The 27890-nt window shown below is 46.6% G+C and overlaps 1 protein-coding gene across 7 annotated transcripts; it reads right to left on the bottom strand.

The window, feature by feature from the left end:
* Positions 1-140: 140 nt before the first annotated feature.
* Positions 141-27551, bottom strand: LOC101063003 (DNA (cytosine-5)-methyltransferase 3A-like). 7 transcript variants are annotated; one of them, XM_011612294.2, is made up of 23 exons: positions 27374-27551; positions 24313-24533; positions 19517-19624; positions 15070-15193; positions 14832-14869; positions 14613-14729; positions 10692-10892; positions 10040-10198; positions 9830-9937; positions 8517-8664; positions 8194-8337; positions 7949-7993; positions 7717-7796; positions 7491-7603; positions 6536-6719; positions 6288-6372; positions 5743-5888; positions 5544-5634; positions 5240-5388; positions 5085-5170; positions 4912-4981; positions 4565-4683; positions 141-4351 (listed from the first exon to the last, which is right to left on the bottom strand). In XM_011612294.2, the coding sequence occupies exons 2-23, from the start codon at positions 24379-24381 to the stop codon at positions 4210-4212; spliced, it is 2526 nt and encodes an 841-aa protein (XP_011610596.1). In that variant the 5' UTR covers positions 24382-24533; positions 27374-27551; the 3' UTR covers positions 141-4209. The 7 variants fall into 7 exon arrangements, with proteins under 7 accessions (XP_011610596.1, XP_011610598.1, XP_011610597.1 ...); XM_011612296.2 differs by having other exon boundaries at positions 4565-4635; XM_011612295.2 differs by lacking the exon at positions 27374-27551 and adding an exon at positions 27212-27364.
* Between the last annotated feature and the right edge of the window lie 339 nt (positions 27552-27890).

Below are 27890 nucleotides of genomic sequence, written 5' to 3'. Positions count from 1 at the left end.
GGACGGCCTGGGTCAGCGAGAGCTGCCATCCCAAACACGTGAGGACCACAGGAGATGAGATGAAGACGAGACTGCGGCCTGACACACGTGTGTGTGAGTGTGTGTGTGAGTGCAAACACAGAGATTAGGCCGAGTCTTTAGACTAAGTCACAAGAAACAGTCTTTTATTCACCTTTCTTTCTTACATTATTCAAGTACAAAGTTAAAATGCCTTTTTAATTAGTCCATATTCATACAAGAGTAAAATAATAATAGTGCCTTTTCATTACTACGACAAACATAAATACAGTCATTGTAAAGACAAACTTGATTTATACTCCTAACAATATATTTTTCTTATTTTCAGATAAAATTTTAGCACCTTTTGAAACACCACCGGGTCCTCCTTTCACTAGAAGCTCATCTTTCATTTATTTAATTCATGAGATGAGTGTCTGAATGCGCCACAGCACAATCTTGGTAGGTCTCGTGCACGTGTCCGCCTTGTTATTAAATGTTTTGTGTATATTTGTTGAGTGTTTCAGTGTTAAAAAAAACCAAGGCGTCACTCACTCAGTCCAAAAAGCTCTCGATAGGTGAACAAAAGCGTCATCAGCGTGTCCCACATCAACGCCATCCTTCTTAACGGAAGCGTGTTGAAATAACAGAGCCCGTCTGTCCACATCCAGGACCAGTGGCGCTCGGACACATCCGGATCCGTTCACTATCCTGGTGATCAGGACTCCCAATGATCGTTAAGAGTGAACGATTAGTGATTTTTCATAAAAACTTCAACTATTGTTGGTGACATTTGTAACATAAGCTGCAGATTAAACATTTCAAAGAAAATCTTAAGAGCAACAGTTGAGCATTTTAATGTTTTCTTGCTCTTGGAAGTCGACCAGACGGTTCTTTTGGAAGCCACCGGGTGGAATAAAGATACACTTTCCTTTGGGAAACAACCATTAATCACAGGACTCCTGGTTTTTATTGAGGACTCCTTTTGGCCTCGGCAGTGTTATTTCAACCCACTCTTGATGACGAGTTTCCTTCAGCTCTTTAGTTTTCCTCTGTCACCCTTGTGTACAATAGAACAACTCACTATACTAACTGTAATATATGCATTCTGCAGCCCCTCTCTCTCCTCTCAAGGCTGAGACTGAACTGAACTGAGCACCAACCTGGAACAGTACACACGCACAATAACAGATTATTATTGTAAATATTATTACCATTATTATTATTATGATGATCATTACTCCCTAATCTAACATGAAATCAGAGATTACACTGACTGACTGACATGCAGCACCTGAAGGGGATGGGGAGCATTGAGGGGGTGGGGGTGGATCTGGGAGCACCGTCCGACGCAGGGTGATGATGTCACACCTGGCAGCGCCGTGGGACGCCTGACAGCAACAGGCAGCGGTGAAAAACACAGTGTGTATGCGTATGTGTGTGTGTGTGTGTGTCATGGCGCACGGTTGTTTACAGAAGTGTTGGTACCGTTTCCAGCAACGTGTCTGTAACCTGCTAGAGTACTGTAAAAAAGTTTAAAAAGCACCTGAAGGTTGGTTGTATAAACAGAGAATAATCATGATTGAAAATAACCTTGAACCTGCTGGTTTATTGTTGACTAAGTTGGTGTTTTTTTGCATGTGTGTGTGTGTGTGTGTGTGTGAGAGAGAGAGAGAGAGAGCGAGAGCGCACGAGAGAGAGAGAGAGAGAGAGAGAGAGAGAGATGCATGTGTCCAGTTATTGGCTGTTATCTGAGGAAGGTCAGTGGATCGAAAGGCTTCCTGGTAAAAAGATGGTCGTGTGGCGACCATGAGCACCAGACTGAACGAGCTGTTGTCTCAAAGAAGGCCCTGCCTAAATATAATATTTACACATCGAGTGTCTGCTTGTTTTTTGAGCCATGTTTTCTGTGACGGGCCTATCCTTAGGTACGGTCACAGACTGTGTGAGATGTATCCACAAAAGGCGGGAGACACATCTGAGACAGGTGGTACAATCGTTTTCATGTGAAATACGGGCATATTTATACAGGGCGATCTGTTTCAGTCACAGGAAGTAGAAACCCAGCATACTGTTGGCAGATTAAAGGAGCTGGAACACAACTGAGCCCATTTTGGATCCCTGTAAAGAAAGGTCAGAGAGGAACTCTAAGAGCTGGTGTGTGGCGACTACCTGACTACTGACTGAGCAGAGAAAATGGCAGCAAGGACCTGAAATGCAAGAGAAGCTACTGATAACTCCACAGCTTCAGATTAAAGCCTCGGATCTACTATTTTAGTCTCATGTTACGCTGAAATCTGGCTGCTCTGAAGGTACAAATGACGCGCAAGTAGGTTGATATGTGAAACGCTGCAATTTTACTGACTAACCCATTTAAAAGAACCAGGAAACTATGTTACAAGCAAATGAATTAGCACTGGTTTAATTCAATCAAAATAGAAAACCAAAAAAGTGTCATTTTACATTTTATTTTAACTTTCTTTCACGCCCTTCTTGTACATATCACTGTCAAAGAAATCTGAATAAATATATGAATAGAAATACGATCCATGTTCACTTCTGGCCCAGGTCAGACCCCAACAGGGCCGAGCATGTTTTTCCTATCACACCTGACCATCACATCCCATAACAGCAGAGTGTTTGCTGAGCCGTTGATCAAAGTTAAGCTCAAATAAGCACAGTATTTCTGCAGAATTTAACCGCTGATGCCAACAGAGTTGCCGTTAAAGCTGCTGCAATGAAATACCCAATGTAGAATAAACAGTACAGCCTTCTGTTCAAATATATATTACCTATAATGAGCTAAGTGATCAAATCATTTATAATTGTCGCCTATTTTCATTCTGCAGGACTGTAGATTACAGCTTCTCCATGGCATAAACGTGTGTATGAGTAAGGTGAATACAGATCAGAGCTCACAGTATACGTTAACTCGTAGCCATCCTTTATGTACAATCAATGCTGAAACAAATAGGAAGCAATCATCTTTTTAAAAAAAAATGTATAGAAACTCAAAGTGAAAGCTAGGCAAAATATATATCTATTACTAAAATATAAATAGATGATGACAGGAGCCGCTAGAAGGTGCTCAAATTCCTAAAGACCATTACTTTGTAAATTCGCTACGTCTGAAGGCACACGGGTCTGTCTCCGACTTCTTGCTAAAATATGTATCAAATCTCTCCTGATTTCAATTATTTTAGTTCCTGTTGTTTTGTCCCTCTCTGTAATGGTGAAAGTCAAGCTTTTCTCCTGTTACTGTGCCCACGTGAGACCAAAGGAAAGGTATTTCTACTCATTAGATCCTATATACCGAGACATAAAAACACATATGTACAGAGGATGGTTAAATAATTCTTCCTAGCAAGAATTTAGCTAAAAGCCATTCCTTCTGGTCTAATTAGACCAGATCATATCAAGGGTGTGGATTTTGACGCCACCATGAGTGAACTCAACGATAAATATCATTTGCACCCACAGAGCAGCTGATTAGTTGTAGCCGTGTTTCAAAGACACGTGTGTTCACATATAAATCTAAAAAATAATTATTTTTCTTCTTTGCCTGGTTTTGTCTCCTGCACAAAAGCATTTGGCTCACAGCCAATCAAGGATACAAGATTGTAGCAAATAAAACAGAGAGTTCTCTGAAAGCACCAAACACCTTGAAAGGGTCACCATTTTGACTGTTACTGTCTGACCAGCACCACAAACACCAGGGTGCTTGAATATTTGTGCTCAGTGCCCTGTAACACACTTTCAGCACGAGGCATGATTACAGTTAAATATTCAGAGTGATTCGTTGGTAAATTGAAACCAAATGGAGCGTCTTTGTCTCCCCCTAGAGGTCAAAACTCCAACTGCTCTGAGATCTCTAAAGCCAGAAGACACCAGATTCACGGTGATGTGTGAAGTACAGTACAGAGACAACGCACCAAAATGTGTGTGTGTGTTTGTGTGTGTGTGTGTGCAAATGTGTGAGCATGTGTGAGTGTGTAGTGTGTTTGTTGACCCAGCAAGGTAGCACCAGGGAAATGTATGATCAACCAGTGGTATACATCGGATTGAGGGAAGCAGTCTTTACAATGTGTGTGTGTCTGTGTGTGCATCCAGTCATCTGCATCACCCAACCTTCATGTACTAGCTGTACTATAGCTGTATACTATAGTTATCGGGGTGTGTGTGTATCAGAGAGAGAGTGTTGATGGTGTGTAACTAGTTGCAGGCGAAGTACTCCTTGAGGGGAGCGAAGAGGTGCCTGATGACTGGGACACTCCAGGAACGTCCCAGCAGCCTCTGCCTGGCCAGACGACTCATGTTGGACACATCAGTGTAGTGGACAGGAAAACCAAAGACCCTGAAGACACAGAAGACACCAATAAAGGGGAGGGAACCACGTGGATGACGTGGATTAGACCTTTTTTTTTATAGGATACTGGTCTGGGTTTGTGTAACGACAGCATCCTCATCCAAACTAATCCCATTAAGAAATCTGTACAACAATAGTGGGCAGAATATTTTCTGTGGCGCAAATACATCAGATGCACACTTATGGACACACACACTGTACCTTTCCATCTCAGTACACCACAGGATGTCCTCCTTGCTGTCCATGAAGACGGGGAAATGCTCGTCTTTCCCCTGCTTTACAGAGTTGGAGCGTGTTGTTATCGTCCGCAATTTTTCAAACTGCAATTACAATCCAGAGCCAAACACATCAACACCGACACACACACACACACACACACGCGTATTTTAATCCTACAGCTATGTCCCATTTGCACAGCGATGATATGAAAGGCGCACGAGAGCAAAGCTCTTTGTCACACGCACTGAACCCACTCAGACGCAGCATCGACAGGGTCTGCAGCCTATTACAGCGAGCAAGCGCACCCGCGTCCACACTGACAGCGTTACCTTGGCTACACGTCCGTGTTCCAGGCACTCCTGCAGATCCAGCCTATCGTTGGTCATGGGAGACAGAGGTCTGCCGGTAACAAAACAAGCAAAGAAGAAAATGTTTTCATGATTTGTGTAATTGAACTACAGCAGAGCATTCGCCTCACACCGGAGACGTTCGATTTGATTACCTGGACATGCCTGGAAGGTTCCCCCAGAAGTAGCGGGCGCGGTGCGCAGCAGAGACCTCCTTAGCATCAATCATGACTGGGTTCGACTAAAAGGGGAGCAGCAGGGTTACTTCCTGTTCCATTCTACCACTGTAAGGAGCAGGGCTTTAAATCACCTCTAGAAAACGGGAAATATCACGTTTGTCGCTGACCCCCATAGCGACCACATTCTCAAAGAGCCAGAAGAACGGCCGCTCATCACCCAGCTTTGGTCGAGCCTCGTGTAGCAGACGGTAAAACTCGAAAAACAAACGTCCAGTTCCCTCTAAACAGAGGAGAAACAGAGCATCTATGTTATATATGTGTGGTATATGTGCGTACCGGGTTAATTTTCAGTTGAGCCGCATTCATCTTCAATACTGAAACTCTGTTTCTACAGGAATTGAAAATAATGTGTGTTGTTTCTGTACTTAAACGCACCATACAGGCCTTTTCTTGCAGGGTTGACTATGGAGAGGTCATTGCAGGGGCTTCCTCCTATCACCAGGTCAAATGGTCCCCACTCTTCGATCTAACCAGCCAAACACAACAAGTCAGCATGAGGACTGTGTGTTCTGAGTCAGACCTTCCACAGTAGCTGAGAAGACTATTTTGTCTGTTAGGAAGGAACCTTGCTCACATGTTTACGCGTCACATTGCGCACGTCTCCCACGTACATGATGCGACCGTGATGTCGAACCATGCCGACAGTGATGGAGTCTTCACACACTTCAGATGCCACATATTTGTCCACCCGGATGCCCAAATCCTTCAGCACCAACAGACCTGAGCAGAGGCAGAAGCCTGCAGATTTAGTTTGAGCTCCTGACCAGCAGAGGGCGCTTCATTTTATTTACTGTGCATTTATTTACTGGAACATCTCCAACCAGATTAATGAGTAAAGTTCTGGTGCACATTAAAGTGTGTTTAGTGCACAATATCCTGGGAAATAAAACATTCATTACCAAGATCGGTAGGAATGTGTTTATGTTATACAAACTCACAGCTTGCACACTTGTTTACTGGAATCAATAAATGAAGGAATGAAGGGTCCTGGATGCACCTTTAGAACCACATCTGCACCAGGTTTGTAAGATCTAACCACATTTGCACCAAAAATAAAGTCATCCGGTGCTTTATTGGGTAATTCTGGAACATATTTTTGCTGCAGTGACACTGACATACCTGTGGCAATACCATCAAATAGAGAGAGAACTCTGATTGGCTTTCTCTTTTCTGCTGAAACTGGGGGATACAGCTTGGCTGGTTCCTAAAGCAGAGAACAAGGTTAGAGTTCGATGATAAGTGGTCCAAAATGTACGTTTTCTAGGCCAGATTGTTGCTGCAGTTCCACCGGGGCAGCGTGCTCCGCAGTATCTTCATTCTATCAGAACTTTGAGGGACGGTTAAATGACTGAAACTAAGATACTCACAAATTCCTGCTCATGGTTGTTGGCAAAGAAGTGTTGTAGTCTACTGGGCCAGTCGTCTCTTCTCCTCAATAAGCCGTAGGTGCTGCGTGGTCCGCACATGTAGCAGTTCCAGGGGTCCTCTTTGATAGCTGCTGCTGCCGATCCAGCTCCTACCAACAGGTCCACACACTCCACACAGAAGCACCTGCACAGAAGAGAGAGAGAACAAGGTTTGTCTTCTATATATGCTCATGAATATGTATATACAGTTATTTACAAAGATGAATCCACGTTTTTAAAAAATAACTTATTGAGAGATGATTCTTTAAGTCAGTGGTGGCCCCTGAATCTCTGACATTTGATGAGATTTAAATAATCTTCTCAACTTTAATGTTAAGATTATTGCTCAAGACAAAGGGGTGTACTAACCCCCATGACCGCAAGGCGGCGCCAGAGCGCATTAACGCAACAATTTAAATTAACCCATTTACAGTTGTACGGAGAAAAAAGTGGACATCATTCACATGTTTTTGTCGAAGTTTCTATTGCGACATAACCCAGGAACAGAGGAGAACATTTTTCATGTCCTCTTCCATCTGACGTACTTGTATTTCAGTGTTTATTATTATTATTATTATTATTATAGAAGGGGTTTTATTAACAATAGCAATAATTAGATTTGAAGTATTTTTAAGCTGTAGGAGGGTCGCAGTACTCCTTCCAACCCCACATGACTCTGTGTTGAGGTGGTTGCATGTCTCCACATGCCTTTACAGTCAAAAGGTCAAAGTACGGACGACAAAATAAACGAAATAAATATTCTCTGGATAAGTTGGCCAACTCAGTCTCCAACAAAGGGTAAAATAAATAATGTCTGGCATTTATGGCTGAGTTGTTTCTGTTGATGTGAAATAGAAAACTGTGCCCCGACCACAAGAGAATCGCAGAACCAGAACCAGACTGGGGCCGTACGGACCTGCAGCAGTTGTTGTTGCCACACATGAGCACTTCTCTGCCTCCACAGCAGATGGTGCAGTAGGACTGGTAGCCGTCATCGTCGTACTGGTAGGCGCACTCCAGGAAGGAGTTCTGGAAAAACGGTGGAAACAAGTCGGTGAAACACTGAAACAAGTGTTCAGGAAGGCTACAGAACAACAGGCTCTTCCTTCCCTGTACATGCGAGGCGCAATACTCGCTCTTACTTTGCAGCCGTGGCACATGGCTCCTACGAAGAGGGGGTGCTCCAGAGAGACATTCAGGCTTCCACAGGAGATGCAGATATCTGCACAGACACAAACACCACAGACATCATGCGTCCAGTCCGTCTGTTAAACGACAGACTGAGATTCTAAACACAATGAACAATTACAAATGTATCATCGTCTATCGTCACTGCTGTTTTATCAGCCAAATGTCATGTTGTGGAACCTTTACCTTCAATGTTTCTGGTCTTCTTCTTTATCTCACATATGAGTCTCTCTGGAACACAACACACACCACCTCAGCGACACAGACGACACACAGAGCAGTTACCTGCATTTAACAACAGCGTCTGGAGTCTTGCTAAGGTAGCATTAGCTTAAATAACAGGAAGACAACCCGTATTTCTGACATTATTTCAGCCAAATCAGACTTTCCGTTCCCTCGAAAGCTGAAAAAACCCGAAACGGCGTTCCCACCTCTGGTGCCTTCATCGATGACCTCTCTGATCTTCGCCTTTTCAGCTGCATTCTTGCGCGGTTTCTTGGCAGGCGGGGGTGTGTAAGCAGCCTCAGGCTCGGCCCACATTTCTGGGTACACTTCCTTGTAGGGGTTCTGTTCACCTGTTGGAATAGTCCAGCAGAGAACTATTGGCTTTGAGTGGAAGCTGTGGTGAACAGTCTCATCTGCTGTGGAACTCGTGTCTGTGGGTTCTCCAGTGACTCAAGAATGAGGTTCACATAACTGGACACAAGGGATTCTTTGCTGTGTGCGATTAAAAAGATTTGCTGCATTGTTTTACCCTCTGGAGGGTCCAGAGCTTGTGGACCAGTCGGCAGGAAGCCGGTCATGGCCCACTCGATCATCTGTCTGGTTTGAATCTCTACTCCGTCAGCATCATCGCTTGAGTCACAGGAAGGAACTGGCCTTCCCGCCCTTACACTGGCCACCTACACATGTGATAATCCTGTTACAACCGCTCAGAGAACGAGGATCTATAACACAAACACTGAACACAAAGGGCCTGATTCACTAAAGCTTTGAGTGTCCTAAACTGTGTGGAAACTAAAGTCAAAGTCTAAACGATCTAAACGAAGTCTGCAGCGATCGAGTTAACGTGGACGGTTGCGATCGTGGCTACATATAAGAGGTGGTTGGGGGTAGGCTGCTGTCATCATGGAGGAGACAGGGAAACGCAGGGGGTGGGGACATTTCGCCCCGCCAGGTATTCCATGGAAGGAATAACCGCTGACATGCAGAAGGTACAGAAACGTTGGCTTTAGGGGCGACGGAGGCGTAATCGTAGGCTGGCTGTGGGTGCCGGCGCCCGGCGTGGCGCTGAGCAGATGTTTGGCGTGCGCAGCAACGTCCCAGTGTCCCGCTGGAGCGCACCAGCCTCATTGGTTTGTTGGGTTCTGCTTTTGTTCTGGGCCACCTAACTTTTACGTCCTCCGCTGTTGCCTCGCTGTTCGACGGCGTTTACTTCAGATGTGGCTCCGTGTGCGATTTTGTTTTAATATGTTTAGATTTCTCTTTTGGACATGGTTTAAGTATTTATTTGTCTCCTCTATTCACACTTCCAATTTTATTTAGCGTTTTTTTTGCTGCTCGTCCATGGAAATGGTGCAAGCTCCTTATTTAAATAGTCCGTGTGCGTTTGTAGTCACTTGAGCAGTTTTTCTTAGTAGATAACCTGCAAAACGCACACAAACCAAGTGCACAAATTCTTATCACGAGTACACAATTGAGTCTTAGTAAATCAGGCCCAAAGACTAACGACTGGTGTTTTCAGGTACAGCTCTGTTCATTTCCACTAATTATGCCTATTTTATCCAATTGTATCTAAATTGGAACAGGATTTATATGAAAACAGGACTTTCCTCAGTGAAATAGAGGCTAAAGCTAATATGACTACACCTTCAGTGTTAATATGGGGGGGAAACATCAAGGTGACAAAGATGGAAATGCCTTTTTAAACGTGTATTTTGGTGGGTAATGCAGGACTGGACGTCAAATGACTTGCTGTGTTTTGGTACTTTAGATATTTCACTAAACAGCTGATCCCCCCCCCCCCCCCGCCGTGAGGAAGCACGGTTTGAATGCTGGGACTGCTACCTGTAGAGCCTCAAAGATGGCCTTTCTGTACATGGACTGTTTGTTGTAGGTTGGCTGGTGGAAGACGGATGAAAAAGAACTCAGATGCATTAGCTTCTCCACGCAGACCTGCACAACAACAAAACCGAAGGAGCATTAGAAGGATGAAAAGGAAAAACCACATGTGTCAGCAGACCTCAGGACAGGATCCTGCTCAGTAAGCCTGCTCACCACAGAGAACTTTCCGTCTCCAAACCACATCACCCAGCGAGTTCCGTCAGCTGCCCGACTCCGACCGCTCATCCACCAGGAGACGATCCGGCCGGGCCACCAGGAGAAACCCCGCAGCTTCCCAAACACCAACGTTCCGATGCCGAAGCTTCGGCCATCCTGTCAGCAGGTGCAGAAAAGACAGAGTGCTCGTCAAAAAGGGTGCTGAATCCGGGCGGACCTTCGAGATGTGAACAATAACGTAACCATAATAATAGTCATAATATTAACCCTTATAAAAGTGTCTTTAAAGAGGATCATGGAGACATTAAAGCTCCTAAATGATTCCAGTCTCGATCATCTGGAATATCATCACCTAAAGATGTCGGTGTTGTTTCCTCTACGTCTTCCTCTACTTTACGTGACTCCTTTATTTAAAGGGCACGGTGTAATAGTGACATGTAACAAGTTCCATTTGGAACTTTTATGAAAACACACACACACACACTAGGAAATGCTTCTCCAGTGGTTTTGAGGAGGTGTGTGAGTCCAACATGATGTATAACAAAAGCTGCAGACGGAACGCTTGTCCCTCCGCCAGCATTTATCTTAAATCTTGCATATGGTTAATAATTAGCTTCACTTGTATACGAAGGCAGTCCAAGTCATTTACCTGGTACTCTATCTCACTAGGGGTGGCCTGTTCACCTCTGACCACCGGCTCTGGGGTCACGGCCACGGTGGGAGAGGCGGGGTCTGTGTGTTGGGAAGGGGGCGGGGCTGGGCTGGCTGGCTCCTCCTCTTTGTGAGAGTCTGCCTCGGAAATGTCGTCCATCATGCTGATCTCTGCTTCTCTGTAGGCTCGCCGCTCTGCCTGCGAAGAGAAGAGCAATCAGAAGGACGCAGACGTGACCTCTCTTGCTGCTTCCTCCACCTGTCGTACGCAGCTCAAACGAACCACGGTGAGGCGACTACACACGAAGCCCAAAATCACTACGAGCTGACACAAATGCGCACCTATGACATCATCGACGTGCCATTCTTTAGAAACGTTAACTTCTGAGTACGGACGCTAAGAGCTGGAACTTTGGAATGATGCCTCAGCATCTTCTGCAAAAACCCTGACAAATACTTCTGATCATTGAGACTCGTCCACGGACCGAAGGTGGCAGGAGGACGTGGAAACAATCGCTTAATTGTTACTCCAAACAGGAAGTGAGCGGGGAGAGAGGGTGGGGTGAAGTGGGGGGGGGGTTCAACGGGTTCAGTTCAGGAAGGACAGCGAGAGAGAAACAAAGAGAGACAGTAATAGGATTAAATTATAAATAGGAATTCAAACAGAGAGAAAGCGAGTCGAGGATGACGAGGGAGGAGAGAGCAGCTATCGCTCAGAAAAGTGGGAAGTCTGAGTCCTCCTTCCTTTAACCTTCACGGCATCCAGCTCATTTAATGTCAAGAACTAAAGAAGTACAAAAGTCCCTGGAAAAATACTGCAAATATCCGTACCACACACGAAAGGAGACGATTCTTTGAGTGCCGGGCGTCTTCTTCAGTCACTGCAGCCACAACACAATAATGACGCATGAAACAACACACAAATAGACTCAAGACACACAAACTGCCATGTGAGGATGGACGCACTGCAGAATGGTAGAAAACGTTCTGTCACATTGGTTGATTTCACACTGGATGGAGGAGAAACAGGAGCTTCCTGGAGAGGCGCCATCACCTCTGTAACTGGGCGACCATCAGTCTGAGTATCGATGTCAAATAGAAGCTGTAGAATTGTGCCTCAATAATGGCAAAAAGACGAGGAACCATTGTTCTGCACCCTGACGCTAACGCTAACAGATGAAGAGCAGACGGAGAAGATGATGAGCGTGTGCAGCAGAGGGGTAAAGCAGAATCAAAACAGAATCTGACCAAACCTGCTCTACTCGGCAGGTCTGGTCCTGTTCGCTCCATTTCACCGAGCCCCTGGCTCAGGACACGGGAGGAGCGCCGGAGAGAAGAGGAATGTGGATCCAAGCGAGAGTTTAAGCAGACGACGGACTTGTGTTCACCAGAACTAACATCCTCCTGTTATTACAGGAGATTTGATTTAACTACTTACCCTCACTACAAATAAAGATCCTCTGCCATTTTAAATTGGATACTATCGTCATTAAATGTTTAGGAAGAAAAATTCCAAAGGATTTATCCAACATCTATGCAATTAATTATCTGCCAATTACAGAGACAAAACAAGCAGGTTCATCACCGCTGGACTTAAACGACCCAACTGTTAAAACCAACATCCTTCTTGATTTTTAGTTTCCTGTCACTAACAAAAGAAAAGGAATTCCGTGCAGAAACATAATTGGATCTTGTTTTATGGCTCCCAAATGCTCGGGGAGGTCATTTCCCATGTTTTGGGAATTATAGAACCATCAAATCAGGATTCTAGACAGTTTCTCTGGTAATGTCTCCCCATAGTCAGCGTTACAGAAAAATATTTAATTAAATAATGTTAGCAGCCGTAAAACAACCTATTAGATGAAGATGTTTGTGGAGTCTCCATCAGAGAGGAGGAGGAGCCTGGAGGACACTCGGCTCATCTCCTCACAACAGGCTTAAATTATCACTTTGGGTTTATGAGTAGGATGCTTTGATTTCCTTCCGTCTTTGTAAAATAAAAGACTTTTTTAACAACGACGTGTGATGAAGAGAGAGCCTCACAATAGCGGATCCTCTAGGAACCCTCTCACTGTCCACGTTGGGGGGAAAGTTCTGCCCCACTCCCATGAAACAAAGGGGAAACAGATGGGAAGAAGTGGGAGGGGGCGAGTGTGGGGCAGTTCTCTTGGGCTCTCTGACCCGCGGGTCACAAGGTCAGCGTTCCCTGCTCCCGCTCATCCTTGAACTCCGAAAATTCTCACCGCCAGGCTGACGGACACCACAAATGAAATCTACTTTGGTTCGCTTCCTTGATGAGAGCAATTAGGGAAACAAAGCAATGGGGCAGCAAAGGGCCGGATCACAGTGAGATGAACTCTGGCTCGGCGCTCCAGGAGCAGACGTTTCGTCGATTTGTTTCAAGAAGTAGTATCAACACACTAATCTGTGTTTTATGGAATATTTATCTCTTTTTAAGCGCTTGGCTCTTGGAGACGTGTTCCTCAAAGCAGATGATGCTGCTCGTGCTGCTCAGAGCAGCAAAGGCCAACAGCCGGTTCTTCCAGGGATCAGGACCGGAGACTCTGATATTCCACAGACCTCTTCCCAGCAGGTTCATATGGGAACTATTTTCTTTCTGCCAACTGCAGCGTCCAATCACAGACGTGGAAAAGCTCTGCAGAGACTCGAGATTCTCCTGAATAAAAATTAAATCAAAATGCAGAATAAATGTTACAAAATGTTGGAAAAATCTTCCTCCGATTGATGCGGTTTCTGCTATGTTTCAATCAAAATATGGAGCAGAAATACGGAAACATGACGGCAGAGGTCTTGAGGTCAGTTAGTGACTCGGAGATGTTTGAGGTGGATTCATGTGTCTCGCTGACCCACATCAAAGAAGATACGGAAAAATGGAGTTACGACCGCTGAATTCCAAAGCTTGGTCAGTCTTTTCACTCTCAGTCCCACCTCCCCGTGACCTTTCCATCACCCCTGCATTTATGACCCTGTCACTGAGCCGTTGGTAAGCCCCGCCCCCTTTCAACGAGCCCGACGTCCCTGACCGCGAGATGAACCCGGCTTTGCCCGCAAGCGAGGAGAGAAGGATTAGGAGGGCCGGAGAGCCTCTGACAATCATCAACACACGGAGTTTCCGCGCTTTCATATCAGCATCATTACAGCCGAGGAACATCAGCAGTTCCCTGAACATCTCCGGTTAAAATAGTTTTGGTTTTGTGATATTGTTGGTGGTCTAACAGCCACTTCACACACACGCCTGCAGTTTCTGGTGTGTGTGAACCGACCTGATGAGTCTCCCTCTCCTGACCTCACACCCTGGCTGTCTGACCTCTACACACTCCACAGCTGTTATTGCTCATGCAACAACTCGGTTTTCTCCTACCTGCCTGGAGACCATCATCAACCATCATGTGATCAATGGCCCTTTATGTTTCTGAGACCTCGTCTAAAAGAGCAGCATCCACCAGTGCAGCAGTGAGAGCAACAGTCGACCAACTGGGAGAAACCAAATGTCTGTGGAAGCAGCCGCAGAGACCGAAGGAACTGTGAGTGTTTGGAAGGAAGGGAAGTCCACACCCTCCCAGTATAAACACACAAAAGAAGAAAAGGGGGAAAGACTCCATCGTCAAACTGGGTGATGAGGGCACATAGAATGTATGTATATATATACAGCATATATATACTGGCCAGTTGAGAAGCAGTGATGGCTGAAAGGACATTTAGCAGAGCAGTGTGGCATCCAGCGTGGTGCAACAGAGCCTAAACGTGTGCATTAAGGGAGAAAAAGCACCCATTGAAATCAAAAAAAGCATTAATGTGACAAAACAATAACCAAAGAATGTCAAATTGGCCATTTTATTGTGTTGCATTCAATAAAAGCCACCACGTTAGCGGCACACTCCTGTTTCCTCCTCCCCACCTCCATCTTCCAGCGGCTCAGCCATTCTTCCCTCTGTCTCCTGCTGATGTAATATGGATCTCCGGCCTGGAAAGTCACCCTGGGAACCGGCCTCCTCCGCAGCCTCCCAGTCTCGCCCTGCACACACACGGAGGATGCAGGTGACGTCTCGGTTCTTTCGTCTTCATGCTCCTTTATATGCAAAACACGCGGAAAGCAACAGGTTTGGTCTCTCCGCACCTCTCTGGGGGAGTCGCAGTTTCTGTCGTCTGGCTCATCTGCAGGAGAGGAAATAAGAGGAAATGTTCATTTGTAATCTTAACAAAGAGGTAAAGTCATGGTTGTCATCACTTTGTGCTGGCACTGACATCGAAAATAGAGAAATAGCTTGTGGAAGTAGTCAAAGTGCACCACAAGGGCCTGCTGCTGTAACTCACACCAATCAGACATGTTTAATTATCATTAGATGGGAAGGTACCCTTGTTCCTCTCCGTTTGTTCTAGTCTCCGACGCCCACGCCTTTTGCGAGGGGACGGGGAGGGTTCTGGTTCCTCGGGCGGTGTCGGGGGTGCGTTGGCACAGGGGTCAGAAGTCGCCATCTCCTGGGAAATGAACACAGCGTAGATCTGAGGAACGTGGCGCTGGCTGTCGTCTGGACTCATCAAAGGGTTCGACTTTTAATACACACATAAACCCATGCACACATTTAGGCCCACGGCGAACCAAGGCCGCATACATTAGTCTGCCTCGTTAGCATAATTCCAAACAGATCCATCCAGAGGAATGAGACCACATGGGATTAGTAAAATAACCACACATGAACTCCATTAATGCCGTAAAAAATGCTGATAATGTGTAATTCAAATAATAAATCAAGCTTAAAATGGTGATCATCGTATAATAGAAACTGCACGAGTTGTTATTATTGTTGTTATTAATTCATGCACCAGAACAGACGTTATAACAGCTGCACTCTGGTTACAAGAGCTCATGGTTTAGAGCTCAGTAGTGTTGATGTTGTTATACTGTAGTCGTTACAAGACCAGCAGGCTTTTTATCAGATGAAAAACTTCTAACTTGTCCAATGTAACGTCCAACTCGACGGCTACGTCTCTGCTAGCTGGGACGAACGAGCCCCCAAAGACTAATGAGCAGGTGAGGAGGCCTGTAAAAGGCTGAGCACATCCAGGGTGAAACGGGCCTCCGGGGCAAACTTTACGACCCCGGTACACGTGTTTAACACTGGCTACTCAGACTGGAACGAGGCTTTGAAACTGTGTTGGATATTTATTGTGTCATTGTAACATACATCGGGATCATCAGGAGCAGCGTATCGGCACTGCTGTTATTACACCATCATCATATATTGAATTAAGCGTGCTCAGGAACATTTCATTAACATCTGAAAGGTCTCAACTCTTTTATAGAGCCACTTTACATAGAACTGAATTTGGAGGGGAGGAGGGGTTTGTCCCCAGCTCAAATGGCTAAAAGTCACAATAAATGTAAATAAAAGCTCAAAAGAACGAGAATAATCCGATCAGTCAGTCATTCAATCAGTCATTCAAACACTTGAACATCATTTTGGTAGAAACATTTTAGAGTGTTTGTTTGAAGGCTAAATCTAACGCTAAACGCTGAGTGTAGGCCTCATTAGCAAGTTAACCCTAAATATGCACACATTCTTTTAAAAACAAACTCTTCTGCTAAAATAACCATTCCACGTATAACGTTTAAATCAGTACCGAAATTCAAGATGATGACGAATACGCGCAAACGCAGGCAAATATTTGCAACTTGCTACAAAAAATGGTTCTGGGTTAAAAAAATAAGCTCAGCCGAAGGTTTACGACCCTAGAAAATAATCAGAAGAATGGAATGGCTAAATCAAGATGAATACATGTCTTTAACTCAAAATAAAATGAGCGTATTCAGTCGCCGTGCGCTCTTTTGCCTGAGCCGTATACATTTTAAAAGCTGCATAAAGAGTTGATTTAACATTAGAGCCTAAATCAGACACTACTCTTTTAAGCAAACAACTGACTACTTACACATTCAGCAGAAACAGTAGGATCTGGACTTGCAGTCATCTTTTGGTCACATGTTGAGTTTCAATAAAATTCAGCCCATGTTTGGTCCAAAAGAAATCCTGAGCGAAATATCTGGATGCCTTTGAACAGCTATTTGTTTCCACGTTCTTCACAAACAAGCCATTTTGACTAAACAGGAAGTGGCGTACGCTTCCTTCTGCGAGAGCAGGTACATTAGTTGGGTTTTCACGGATCGGCCAGCAGCTCCATGCAGCTTTAAAACTGAGATATGGCAGAGTGGAGACGCAGGCTCGGCACGCACCTCCCTGGTGGAAACGGCCGTTTTGTTGATTTCACCCCGCCAAACAACTGCACTTCCTCCCCCCGTCTGCGCCAAATTTCAGCCTGGGTGAGATCGCGTGGAAAGTACCCGACTTTACTCGCTCTAAAATAAGCTCCCATGCAAATCCAGCCAAGGGCAATTTCTAGGTTGGATGAGACTCTGATGACCCGTGTGTGGGTGTGTGTGTGGGGGGGGGGGGGGGGGGGGGGGGGGGGGGTCACGGTGCATCTCCGGCCAGATTCAGCAGTGATGTCATGGCAGGTCTGTTGTTGCATTTCTGGCAGCTTTTGGGGCTGTATGTGCATGTTAGACTAGATGAAAAGGCTTTTACTTCCTGGTAACCAGCTAGTTCCAACCCAACGTGCACGTGTTTGGAGCATGGAAGCAGAGCGGAACACCAAATATTAAATATTTCAGTGAATGCTGTGTGAATATTTGTCTCTAAACATGTTCAGACAAATGAAAAACTCCTAATTAGTTCCTAGCGAGGACCCTAATTATTATCATTAAACATCAGACCACCATGAATTCACGTGTGAATTCAGGCGTGCACAGCTGTGATTATACAGCTGTGAGCCAAAAGGGCACGAGGCAGCGCCGAGCAGGAAACCCCCACCAAACAAACTGGATCCCAACTCAAGATGAGGAGAAAATAAATCTTCACACCTCACGCTTGCAGAGCCTCAATGTGAGGCGTTCAAGAACGTCAGGAATAAAGAAACCTCTGGGGATTTTCCATGGCAACACTGTGTTCTTCGGAGCTTTATTAAGTTTATGTAGCAGACTTAAGAGGTGTGAGTGGGTCAATGAATGGTGAGTGAATGGTGAGTATTCCTGCCTCTCACTGGGACTGCTGGGACCGACTCCAGCACCTCTGGACCCTGATTAAGAAAAATGATGTTCGGATGCATCCAGGGGAGTTTAGTTTGGGAAAATGACTACAAAGAATATGATAAACAGTTGCTAATAATCCAATAAGGTCAGGTTTTATTGAAAGATTCTCAGATTATTATTGCTTGTGACATTATTTTACAATGTTGCCGTGACCACTGAGTGCAGACAATAAACCAGCAGTGGTGTTCCAGCATCCTTTAACTGGGCCAGACGGTGCGTTTAATGGAGACCCTGAACACACTAAAGGTTGATTTAAGTTACACAAGAAAAGGTCGTGATACACCCCAACGCACACACCGAGAGGAACCACCAGCTGCTCCACACATGAGAGGAGAGAGACCGGAAGTGGAGCCACATTTAGCCTCACGGGATGGAGAAGACGGGAAAAAGAGAGAGCGAGAGAGAGAGGGAGGCAGGGAAATCCAGGAAAGGTGGGAAAAAGCTGCAGTGGGTGAAGCAAGAGTGAGGTTCACAGCTCACAATTCATGGCTCCATGGAGTCACTGCAGGAGTGGGAGAGGCGAGCACTGCGCACGTGGTGAACCTGTCATCGTCATCACGGGCCGAGTCAGCGCTGACCGCTGGGCGGTATCACTATCATTACTGATGCTGCTGCTGCCATGGCAACACGCCAGGGACACCCCTGAACAGACACGTTCCAATTCAGCCCTGAATGCAGCACTGGAAGAAACACACACATTCCAAGCTCGGAATTCCAACACAAGACGTCTAATTCAGCTGACATTGCTACTGTTTCCCTTTTAGTATTAATGTATTAGAGTTTTCTTTTATTACCACTCAGCGTTCAAAATCAGCTAAACTGGAATCTCTCACTCAGCAGAGGATCCAGAGGATCCAGTGGATCTAGAGGAGCCAGAGAGGATCCAGAGGATCTAGAGGAGCCAGAGATTCCAGAAGATCCAGGAGCCAGAGAATCCAGAGATCCAGAGACAGAAGATCCAGAGCCAGGAGCCAGGATCCAGAGAGGATCCAGATCAAGGATCCAGAGAGCCAGATCTAGAGGATCCAGAAAGGATCCAGATGATCTAAAGGATCCAGAAGATCCAAGGAGCCAGAGAGGATCCAGAGGATCTAAAGGAGCCAGAGGATCTAGAGGATCCAGAGAGGATCCAGAGGATCTAGAGGATCCAGAAGATCCAGAGAGCCAGAGAAGATCCAGAGGATCTAGTGGATCCAGAGGAGCCAGGGATCAGAGAAGATCCAGAGGATCCAGAGGATCCAGAAGAACCCAGAAGAGGATCCAGAGGAGCCCCGTTCACCTTCTGTTATCAGTGCTTGTTTGATGATTCTCCCTTCACTGCTGCTTTAAGAACAGGGCTAAAGTAAAGCGTGCTAACGCTAACGCAGCTTCTTCTGACAGAGGTGCACCAATAACCACAAGCGTACGTGGAAACACATGTTGGGGTCCAGCGAGACTTCAGAACTCACACCGACCAACACAGCTCAACACACGTTCAGGCAGCAAAGGCCACCACAACACCATGTGTGTGCGTTCATACAAAAGTGTTTGTGTTGTGTTAGCAGTTAGCATGATGACGAGGGAGAAAGGAGAGAGGGAAGCAGCAGGACCGTTGAGGACGTCTGCTGGACTCAGAGGAGCCTGAGCGGCCGACAGCAGCCTGTAATGGCAGCACTCACAGGAAGCAGCTGTTTACGTTTCCTGCCAGGACGGCCCACTCTGCGCTTGCTGCGGGGGCTGGCTGGGGTCCCCTCCTCTGGGCTGTCCTGATCCGCTCCATCTTCACTCTGCCCGGTTACAGAAAGGTCACAGCACCAGTTAACAGCACTAGTTACCAGCACTAGTTACCAGATCCAATTAACAGCACAGTTACTAGCACCAGTTACCAGTTACATCACACCAGTTTACCAGCACCAGTTAACATCACCAGTTACCAGCATCAGTTACATACACCAGTTACCACACCAGTTAACAGCACAGTTACCAGATCCAGTTAACAGCACCAGTTACCAGCACAGTTAATATCACCAGTTACCAGCACCATTTACAGCACCAGTTAACATCCAGTTACCAGCACCAGTTACCAGCACAGTTAATCACCAGTTACCAGCACCAGTTACAGCACCAGTTAACATCACCAGTTACCAGCACCATTTACCAGCAACCATTAACATCACAGTTACCAGCACCAGGTTACCAGCATCAGTTAACAGCACCAGTTACCAGCATCAGTTACCAGCAGTCAGTTAACAGCACAAGTTACCAGCACCAGTTACCAGCAACCAGTTACCAGCATCAGTTAACAGCACCATTTACCATCACCAGTTACCAGCATCAGTTAACAGCACCAGTTACCAGCACCATTTACCATCACCAGTTAACATCACACCAGTTACCAGCATCAGTTAACAGCACAGTTACCAGCACCAGTTAACAACATCACCAGTTACCAGCACCATTAACAGCACTAGTTACCAGCACTAGTTACCAGATCCAATTAACAGCACCAGTTACCAGAACCAGTTACCACCCAGCATCAGTTAACATCACCAGTTACCAGCACCAGTTACCAGCACTAGTTACCAGCACCAGTTAATATCACCAGTTACCAGCAACAGTTACCAGGCACCAGTTACCAGGCACTAGTTATCATGCACTAGTTAATATCACCAGTACCCAGCAGCGCTATTTAACCCACCACACCTCACCGTTCATGGCTGCAGCCAAAATTTAGAACATTTGACTGCAACAGGAAAGTAAAATGGGTTTCTCTCATCTAATATGGTTTTGCATTCATAATGACCCCCTGTCCTCCCTCTCTCCTCCCCTCTCTCCTCCCTCTCTCCTCCCCCAGTCCTCCCTCCCTCCTCCCTCTCTTTCCCTCCCTCTCCCCCTCTCTCTCCCCCCCCCCCCATCATCCTCCCTCCCTCTCCCCCCCCCTCTTCACCTCTCTCCCCTCCCCTATCTCTCCCCTCTCTCCCCCTCTCTCTCCCTCCCTCCCCCTATCCTCCCTCTCTCCCCCTCCCCCTCCCCCTCTATCCCTCCCTCCTCCCCCTCCGCATCTCCCTTCCTCTCCCGCACTCCCTCCCCTCCCCCTCCATCTCTCCTCTCCCCTCCCTCCCTCTATCCCCCTATCTCTCCCTCCCCCTCCTCTCTCCGCCCCCTCTCTCCCTCTCTCTCCCTCCCTCCCTCCCATCTCCCTCTCCCTCCCTCCCTCCTCCCCCTCCGCACTCCCTCTCCTCCCCCTATCTCTCCTCTCCTCCTCCCTCCCTCCCCCTCTCCCTCTCTCTCCCTCCCTCCGCCTCTCTCTCCTCTCCCTCCCTCCCTGCCCCTATCTCTCCTCTCTCTCCCTCCCTCCCTCTCTCCCTCCGCCATCTCTCCTCTCCCTCCCTCCCTCCCTGCCCCTATCTCTCCTCTCCCTCCCTCCCCCTATCTCTCCCTCCCTCTCCCCCCCCTCTCTCCTCTCTCCCCCTATCTCTCCCCCCTCTCTCCCTGCCTCCCTCCCTCTCTCCCTCCCTCCCCTCCTCTCTCCCTCTCCCCTCCCCTCTCTCTCCTCCCTCCCCTCTCTCCTCCCTTCCCCCCTCCCTGGCTAAATAAGCATCACTGTTGGTGCAGAGAACCATTAAACTCTGAAACAAACAAGCAACTTCTAAATTTAGCGACATCATAATTTGCCCAAACATAAAAGTCGATGTTACTCGCTCGTTCTTTTAGTCAACAAGTCTTCCGACTCGACTACGATAGCAATGATTCTGAGTAGCTTGGTGGAAAGACGGGCGACAAAAGTGGCTCAATTATTCTCTACATATAGGGTGGTTTAATTATTCATTAACCTTAGCGTGAAGCGGATGATAGAGCTGTTTCTAGATGGGGACGTTTGTGGGCCGGGCTGTGACGGGGTGACCAGACAGCCTTCGCTGCCTGCTGTCAGCCTTGTGTTGTCTCCTCTTGTTGCCCCTCTGTCGGAGCTTTTGTTGCTGCTGTGACAGTGGAGTGGTTGCTAAGGTGCCAAAACTGCTTAGCAACTGTCTCCGATGGGGCCACCCTGCTGACTAAACACCCACTAATGTAATTTCCCCTGGCAATGAGCATAGCAACCGGCCGGAGCAGATAATACTCGGCCTCCATTCTGCCCTCCGTCACCCAGTGCCAGGATGAGAACATACGTCCCTTTTTCCAGGTTTGCTGCCACGTTAAGCCTACAGCTAAGATCCATTTAGTTGGATTTGTGGTTTGTGTAGAAAAAAAATCAAGCCACAAAGCAAAATTGTAAATAAATTTTAACGCTTTATTTTTCTATTTTGATTTGTTAATTGACAGAATGAAAGCGGACGATGACAGAATGGTGTTTACCAATACACCACTGACTGACGGGCCGAGCCTACACACGGGTCAGCGTGTCCACGCTGGACATCTCTGGTCTATTTCCGTCTCTGGGCAGGTTATTTTAGGACACCGCAGTTGCTTAGTAACCAGACTGCAAACGAGGGAGGCAGAGGAGGATCCCGTCAGGAGCAGACAGCTTGTCCTCTTTCTTTTAACCCCATCCCCTCATCATCCTCCTGTTCTCTATCAGGATCACGTCTCGCTTTTGAAACATAGACTCAACTAATCAAAAGGTGCATAACGCCATTACGCCGTCACACACAGGTAACCAGGGGCATTAAGGAATCCTCCACGCTGCACCCCAAAGGCCTGAGGTGTGACTAAATGACCACTACTGTTGCAAAGTACTAGCCCATCGAAGAGGACGACCCATCAGCCACTCTGCTTTTAGAGCCTAACTGGAACATCTTTGCTCCATGCCAGGAAAATAATAACCTCTGCATCAGAACGCTGTTTTTAATAGAAAAATACTCTGGTCAAGTCCCACTGCGTAAGCGACAATAATTTACGCGTGCAGCCACACCCGCTGCATGCTGGGTTAGAAGTGGCGTCCCCCAGGGCTGCATCCTCAGACAACACCATCTCTAGCTATATTGTCAAAAGTAATGAGAATTCATCACCCAAGTCTTTTAAAACAACTGCTTAAAGAGCGCACAAGCAAAGCCCAAAGATTGTTGGTGACTACAAAATACCAGAGAAAAACAGCTGACAACGTTATTCAGGCGAAATGTTAGAACAGTTTTAGGGTTTCGGGAACTGACATCATGAAGCGGCCAAGGTCAGCAGACGCGTCCACCCAGGAAGAGAGAGACAACAACAGCAGCAATTAAGCCAAGAGCAGCGCTGTTATTCCTCCATTGAGCACCTTATTTTTTATGCTGGATGAAGTCAGTTTTCAGCTTATTGAGGTGAGGACACCCCACTGCTAAGATGTTAGCATGCGTCTAAGAGCTGAGGTCTTTTCTACGTTGGCAGAGGACGGCGTCCCTCCCTGTCCTCACTTGCGCTTCTCTCCAGGGTGACTTCAGTCTTTGACTGATTTCAGCTTCAGGAAGCTGAAGCGCCACCAAATATAGTCGAAGGAATATCTATAAGGGTTGTATATGTTGGCCCGCTGCCAGCGCGAGGGCTCTGAAGCAGCAGGACAGACTGAGACTCAACCCCCTGGTTGATGGACAGCAGCTGCCCTGAGACCAGGGACGGAGCTTTGTGTGAATGTGCACGTGAGTGAGGATCATTTAGTGAAAATGGAGACAGCCTGAGACCCTGAGAGCAGGAGTTTCAGTTTAGGAGTGTTTGGATTGGTTATTAATAACAGCTGTAGTAATCGGTAGCAGCGGTTGTAATAATATCGGCGGCTACAAAAACAACAGTTGTATTAAGTTATTAATAAAATCATTAATATCAAGAGTGTTAAAGACAGCAGGCGAGGAGACGCTTTTCTGTGTCCTATGGCTTCTTTCTGCTCAACACGAAGCATCATTCTTGCTATCTGAGGTTGGAGTCGCAGCAATGACCATATAGAACAATTGTGAATGAGAAAAAAAAGCAACCGAGTTGGTGAAACAAACGCACCTTCAGTCACCATCCGTATACCTGAGCAGGACGTCTGTAAGTCAGGGAACGGGTACAAACGAGTCACCGAGGGTTCCCCGGACTTTCACTGTGTCACGATTAGAACTACGGCAGGTGGAGACTGAGACGGACGAGACTGTGCACACAACAAACGTCCACCAGAAAAGTCTCTTTCCTGTCAGACTATCTACAAGAGACCAAAAACTCATTTGCTATCAAGTGAAGCAGAACAAATCTGAATGTTCTGAGCAGGTCCAGTCAGAACTCATTCGGCATTGGAGCAGTTTTACAGTGAAGGAATGGGGGGAGATGATCCAGGTCCAGATGAACCAGCCTGACTGAGAACTGGACCCACACACACTCAGCGAGGCTCATAGTGGCACAACGCAGTGACTATTTGTGCAATTACTTATATTACACTAATGAAAATGGGGTATTAAACATTAATAAAGAAGCACTGAGTTTGGTGCAAAAACCCATATGTTCATGCCCGGTGACGTAACGGCCCCCTCACCATGTCATTGGTGGCGTCATTTTCGGGCGTCTGGGGCGGCTCGGTGGCAGCGGGGCTGTTGGACGGCATGGCGGAGAGCAGCTCAGTGGAACCAAGAACAGACAGCGGCAAAGGGAGCAAATCAAAACATGGAGAGGCCCTCAGATGCACCAGGTGCAGCTTCTTTCACCGTCTGTGACGCCGTCGCCGTCGTGCTCGCTGGTTCTGTCCGGCCTCCTTTTCTGCACAAGAGACGGAACACACAGCAGAACCGGTGAGACTCTACCCCGAGGACAGATGTGTGTCAGCAGTCCATATGTTCTAATTGAAGTGACCAAGGGGGGAAACGATATAAACAAGGTCAACAAACATGTTTGCAACATTACAATCAACTGGGATTTCACCTTGAATGACCAACAGAATGAGCCAGATGTTGTAAATGTTGAAAGCATTAGCTCACTTTAATTTAGTGGCGTCTATTAGTGCGGGAAAATGGAGCGCAGCTAAGAAGGACCAGCGCAGTGAAAAATCAGCCATGTGTGAGCGTGTAGGTCTCATTTTAGCTCTCTGCCCTCGTTACTTTGTACAAGAGCAATTAGATGACAAGCTTATAGAGCACGTTGGAAATTCAACCAGTTGTGAGCGATTAAAAACGGCAATATAGCTGCTTCAAAGCTGCATATCATAGACAGGTTCAGTCGTGAACGCTGATTGTGAGTTTACACTTTAGCAGTGGTACAGATTGATTTGGAATATTTGATCAGGAGTTGAAGAGGAAGCAGGTAAAACAAATGCAGAGACAACATTGGCCCCCACCCTGATGTTCCTAAAGAGAACACAGAAAGGTGAGCGCCAACAGAGAATTAACAAGCCCTCTAAAGCTGACGCTAATTCTGTGTCCTACAACCAAAACAAGCGCAGGTCCGTCAGACAGTTTTACCATCTGATACCACAACATGCATGGAGCGGAGGAGAACCAGTGTTAACCTGGAACAACATTTAGCTGTGGGCCTTAACTGCTCCCAGCGCACCAGCATCATGTTACTACTCAGAATTAATGCATTCTCTCCGGCCACGTCCGGTTGTGCATCCTAATGTAATAACGGACAGGAGATAAGCAGCATATCAAATATACAATTCCTGCTGTATTGAAACTGATCTAAACTATAATTAATAACCATAGCTTAGCACTGTATTTGCCAGAATTCTTCACGTGCATGAGAGTTTCTGGCCGTTGTTTTTTGCACCTCTGCTCAGGAGACACGAGCTCAGACTTTGTGTCTTTAATGTGGCTAAAACAACACTTTCGACTGATATGAGCACAGCATGTGTGCAGCCAATATGTCTGGCCTTCCTCAAAATGCACTGTACACGCTGCAGCATTATATCATCTACCCTGAAGGCAGAGGAAAGACCAGGGTGGAAACTTTCTAGAGATGGGTGTAGAGTATCCACCCCACACCCCCAGGGCTCTCTGCCCCAGCACTCCAACCAACTCCTGTGAGTCCTCTGTATTAGGGTCACTTAAGACACACTATCTTCTTCAGATGGTATTCATGTGCTGATTGAAATTGTTTCAGGGAGAAGTGGTTTAAATTAATCCGCAGGCAAAAGGCCCAGGCAGAAGCCTGTAGTGGTGGGAGGAGAAATGGTTGCGCAGTGAAAAAGCTTTAGAAGTATGTCAAGGTAGTAAAACTTTGATAGTGATGAGACGGGGGATCGATGCTGTGGCTTCAGAATAAAAGCACGAAGTGCCTGATTAACTTTTCCCCTCTAAATCTTAATTAGTTAAAAATGATGATGGCCCAGCTACAAAATACAGCAGAGAAAAAGCCAGAACAGTAATAGAAAACTCTAAGATGTTCAACTTAAATATAATCAATAAAACGAAAGTGAAACGTGAGAACATCTCAGATTAACTAACAGAAAATGTGGCACTTAGACGCCCACAATTACCACTCGTATGATTATAAACCATTACAATGTCATATATTATGCATTTGTCTACTATCAAACAGAAAATCCATTATTGATAACGACTTGGCAAGTATATTTTTTTTAAAAAGGACATTTGTAAAATAAATTGATCAATTATATTACAGATCCTTGTGTGTACATAATTTACAAAGTACGATCGTAAATTTGAATTCAGTAGTTAGCAAATAAATATTTCTAGTAACCTGTCAAGTAGCAAAATATTGCTAGTTGCATCTAGAAACGTGACATCTTGATTGGGACACTTTTGACACTTTCTGGAGAATAAATAAATGAAGTAAATGTACTAATGTGAGATGGAGTAGCTTATTCTGACAGTTTCACCTCGTCCAGGTTCTACATAAAGGTTAGAGGAATCTGGAAGCTGACGAATCATTCACAAAACTGGGATCCGATTCTTCCAAAGGCGACAAGGACCGCCAAGCTAAACGCTCTTACCCTTATCGGTACTTTTATTTTTCTAAGACAAAAGCGGAAGTGTCGTAATTATTCCCGGTACTTTAAGGGTACCAGTTTCATGACAATTAATATTGGGAGCGACCTCACGCGGCCTTTACCGGACAGCCTCTCAGAAACGGTGCATAATCCCGGCGGGCGTGTGTGAGGCGTGCAGCCGGGGACACACGCACACACACGCACACGGCTGAGTGTGTAGTGGTGATAAGCGTTTCTGGGTCAGGTTAAAAAAAAAAAAAAAAAAAAAAAAAAACACGCTCTCAGGACAAATGCACTCAGTAACCTCCGCGCGCGCTCCCGAGCGCTCGCTCCGCGCGCTGATGTGTCCGTCTGCATCTGGTGAGCGACGAGGACGCAGCGCGCCGGTTCGACGCTACCTGCCGCGCTCGGACGGAGCTTTAGCGGGCGTTAAACGCGCCGCTGTTGCGTAACAGCTGTTTGTTTGTTTCCGCCGTCTGAAAGAACTCACCAAGTTCGCTCGCGCCGTGCGGGAAACGTCTTCACGCGCACATCATTTGCTAAAACCGGAGCAGTGGTTTGACTCCGGAGCGCGCGAGAGCCGCGACTTCCTAGGATGACTGTCGCTAATTTGAAGCCGCGCGCTCACGAGCTAACATATATTTATATTTACCGTGTCGTCCGTCCCTGAGGCGCGCGGACCCTGATGGTCGTTGCTCTCTCTCCCCTCTCGTTCACACTTGGGCTCTCTCTCTCTCACACATACTCTCTCTCCCTCCTCGCGCTCTGCTTTAGCTTATCTCTGCCTGTGGCTCGCGCTCCTCTGCCTTCTCTCTCTCTCTCTCTCTCGCTCACGCGCACGCACGCACGCACACACAAACCGACCTGTACGAACCGCAGAGGCCGCCTCACCGGCTCCTGCTGGGTCCTAGAACCCGCCCGTTGCAGCCTGTTGACCGCCAGACCGGAGCCAAACAGGCCGCAGCTTCTGATCACGTTCACAAACCTGTGTGACATGTAACCTCGCGCTGTATGGACACGTGCCACGCGCACAGTCAGGCTAAAACAATCCGATTTTCACCAATGTTGAAATCGGATTAATGCTGCTAACGTTGGTCGGATTTTAGGTCTCGTTTCGCCACGCATTTTTTCAGCGGTATGTCACGTGACTAAATAGCCTTTGACCAGTC

The sequence above is a fragment of the Takifugu rubripes genome, chromosome 16, assembly GCF_901000725.2.
Source record: "Takifugu rubripes chromosome 16, fTakRub1.2, whole genome shotgun sequence".
Taxonomy (NCBI): Eukaryota; Metazoa; Chordata; class Actinopteri; order Tetraodontiformes; family Tetraodontidae; genus Takifugu; species Takifugu rubripes.
This window is presented reverse-complemented; position numbering and strand designations above follow the sequence as displayed.

Excerpts from the sequence above, each read along its gene's own strand:
- LOC101063003 (XM_011612294.2), bottom strand. The coding sequence starts at position 24,381 with ATGCCGTCCAACAGCCCCGCTGCCACCGAGCCGCCCCAGACGCCCGAA. Across the intron at positions 10,199-10,691 it reads CTAGTGAGATAGAGTACCAG|GATGGCCGAAGCTTCGGCAT; the intron begins GTAAATGACTTG and ends ACCTGCTGACAG. Across the intron at positions 5,171-5,239 it reads ATATTTCCCGTTTTCTAGAG|TCGAACCCAGTCATGATTGA; the intron begins GTGATTTAAAGC and ends CTCCCCTTTTAG.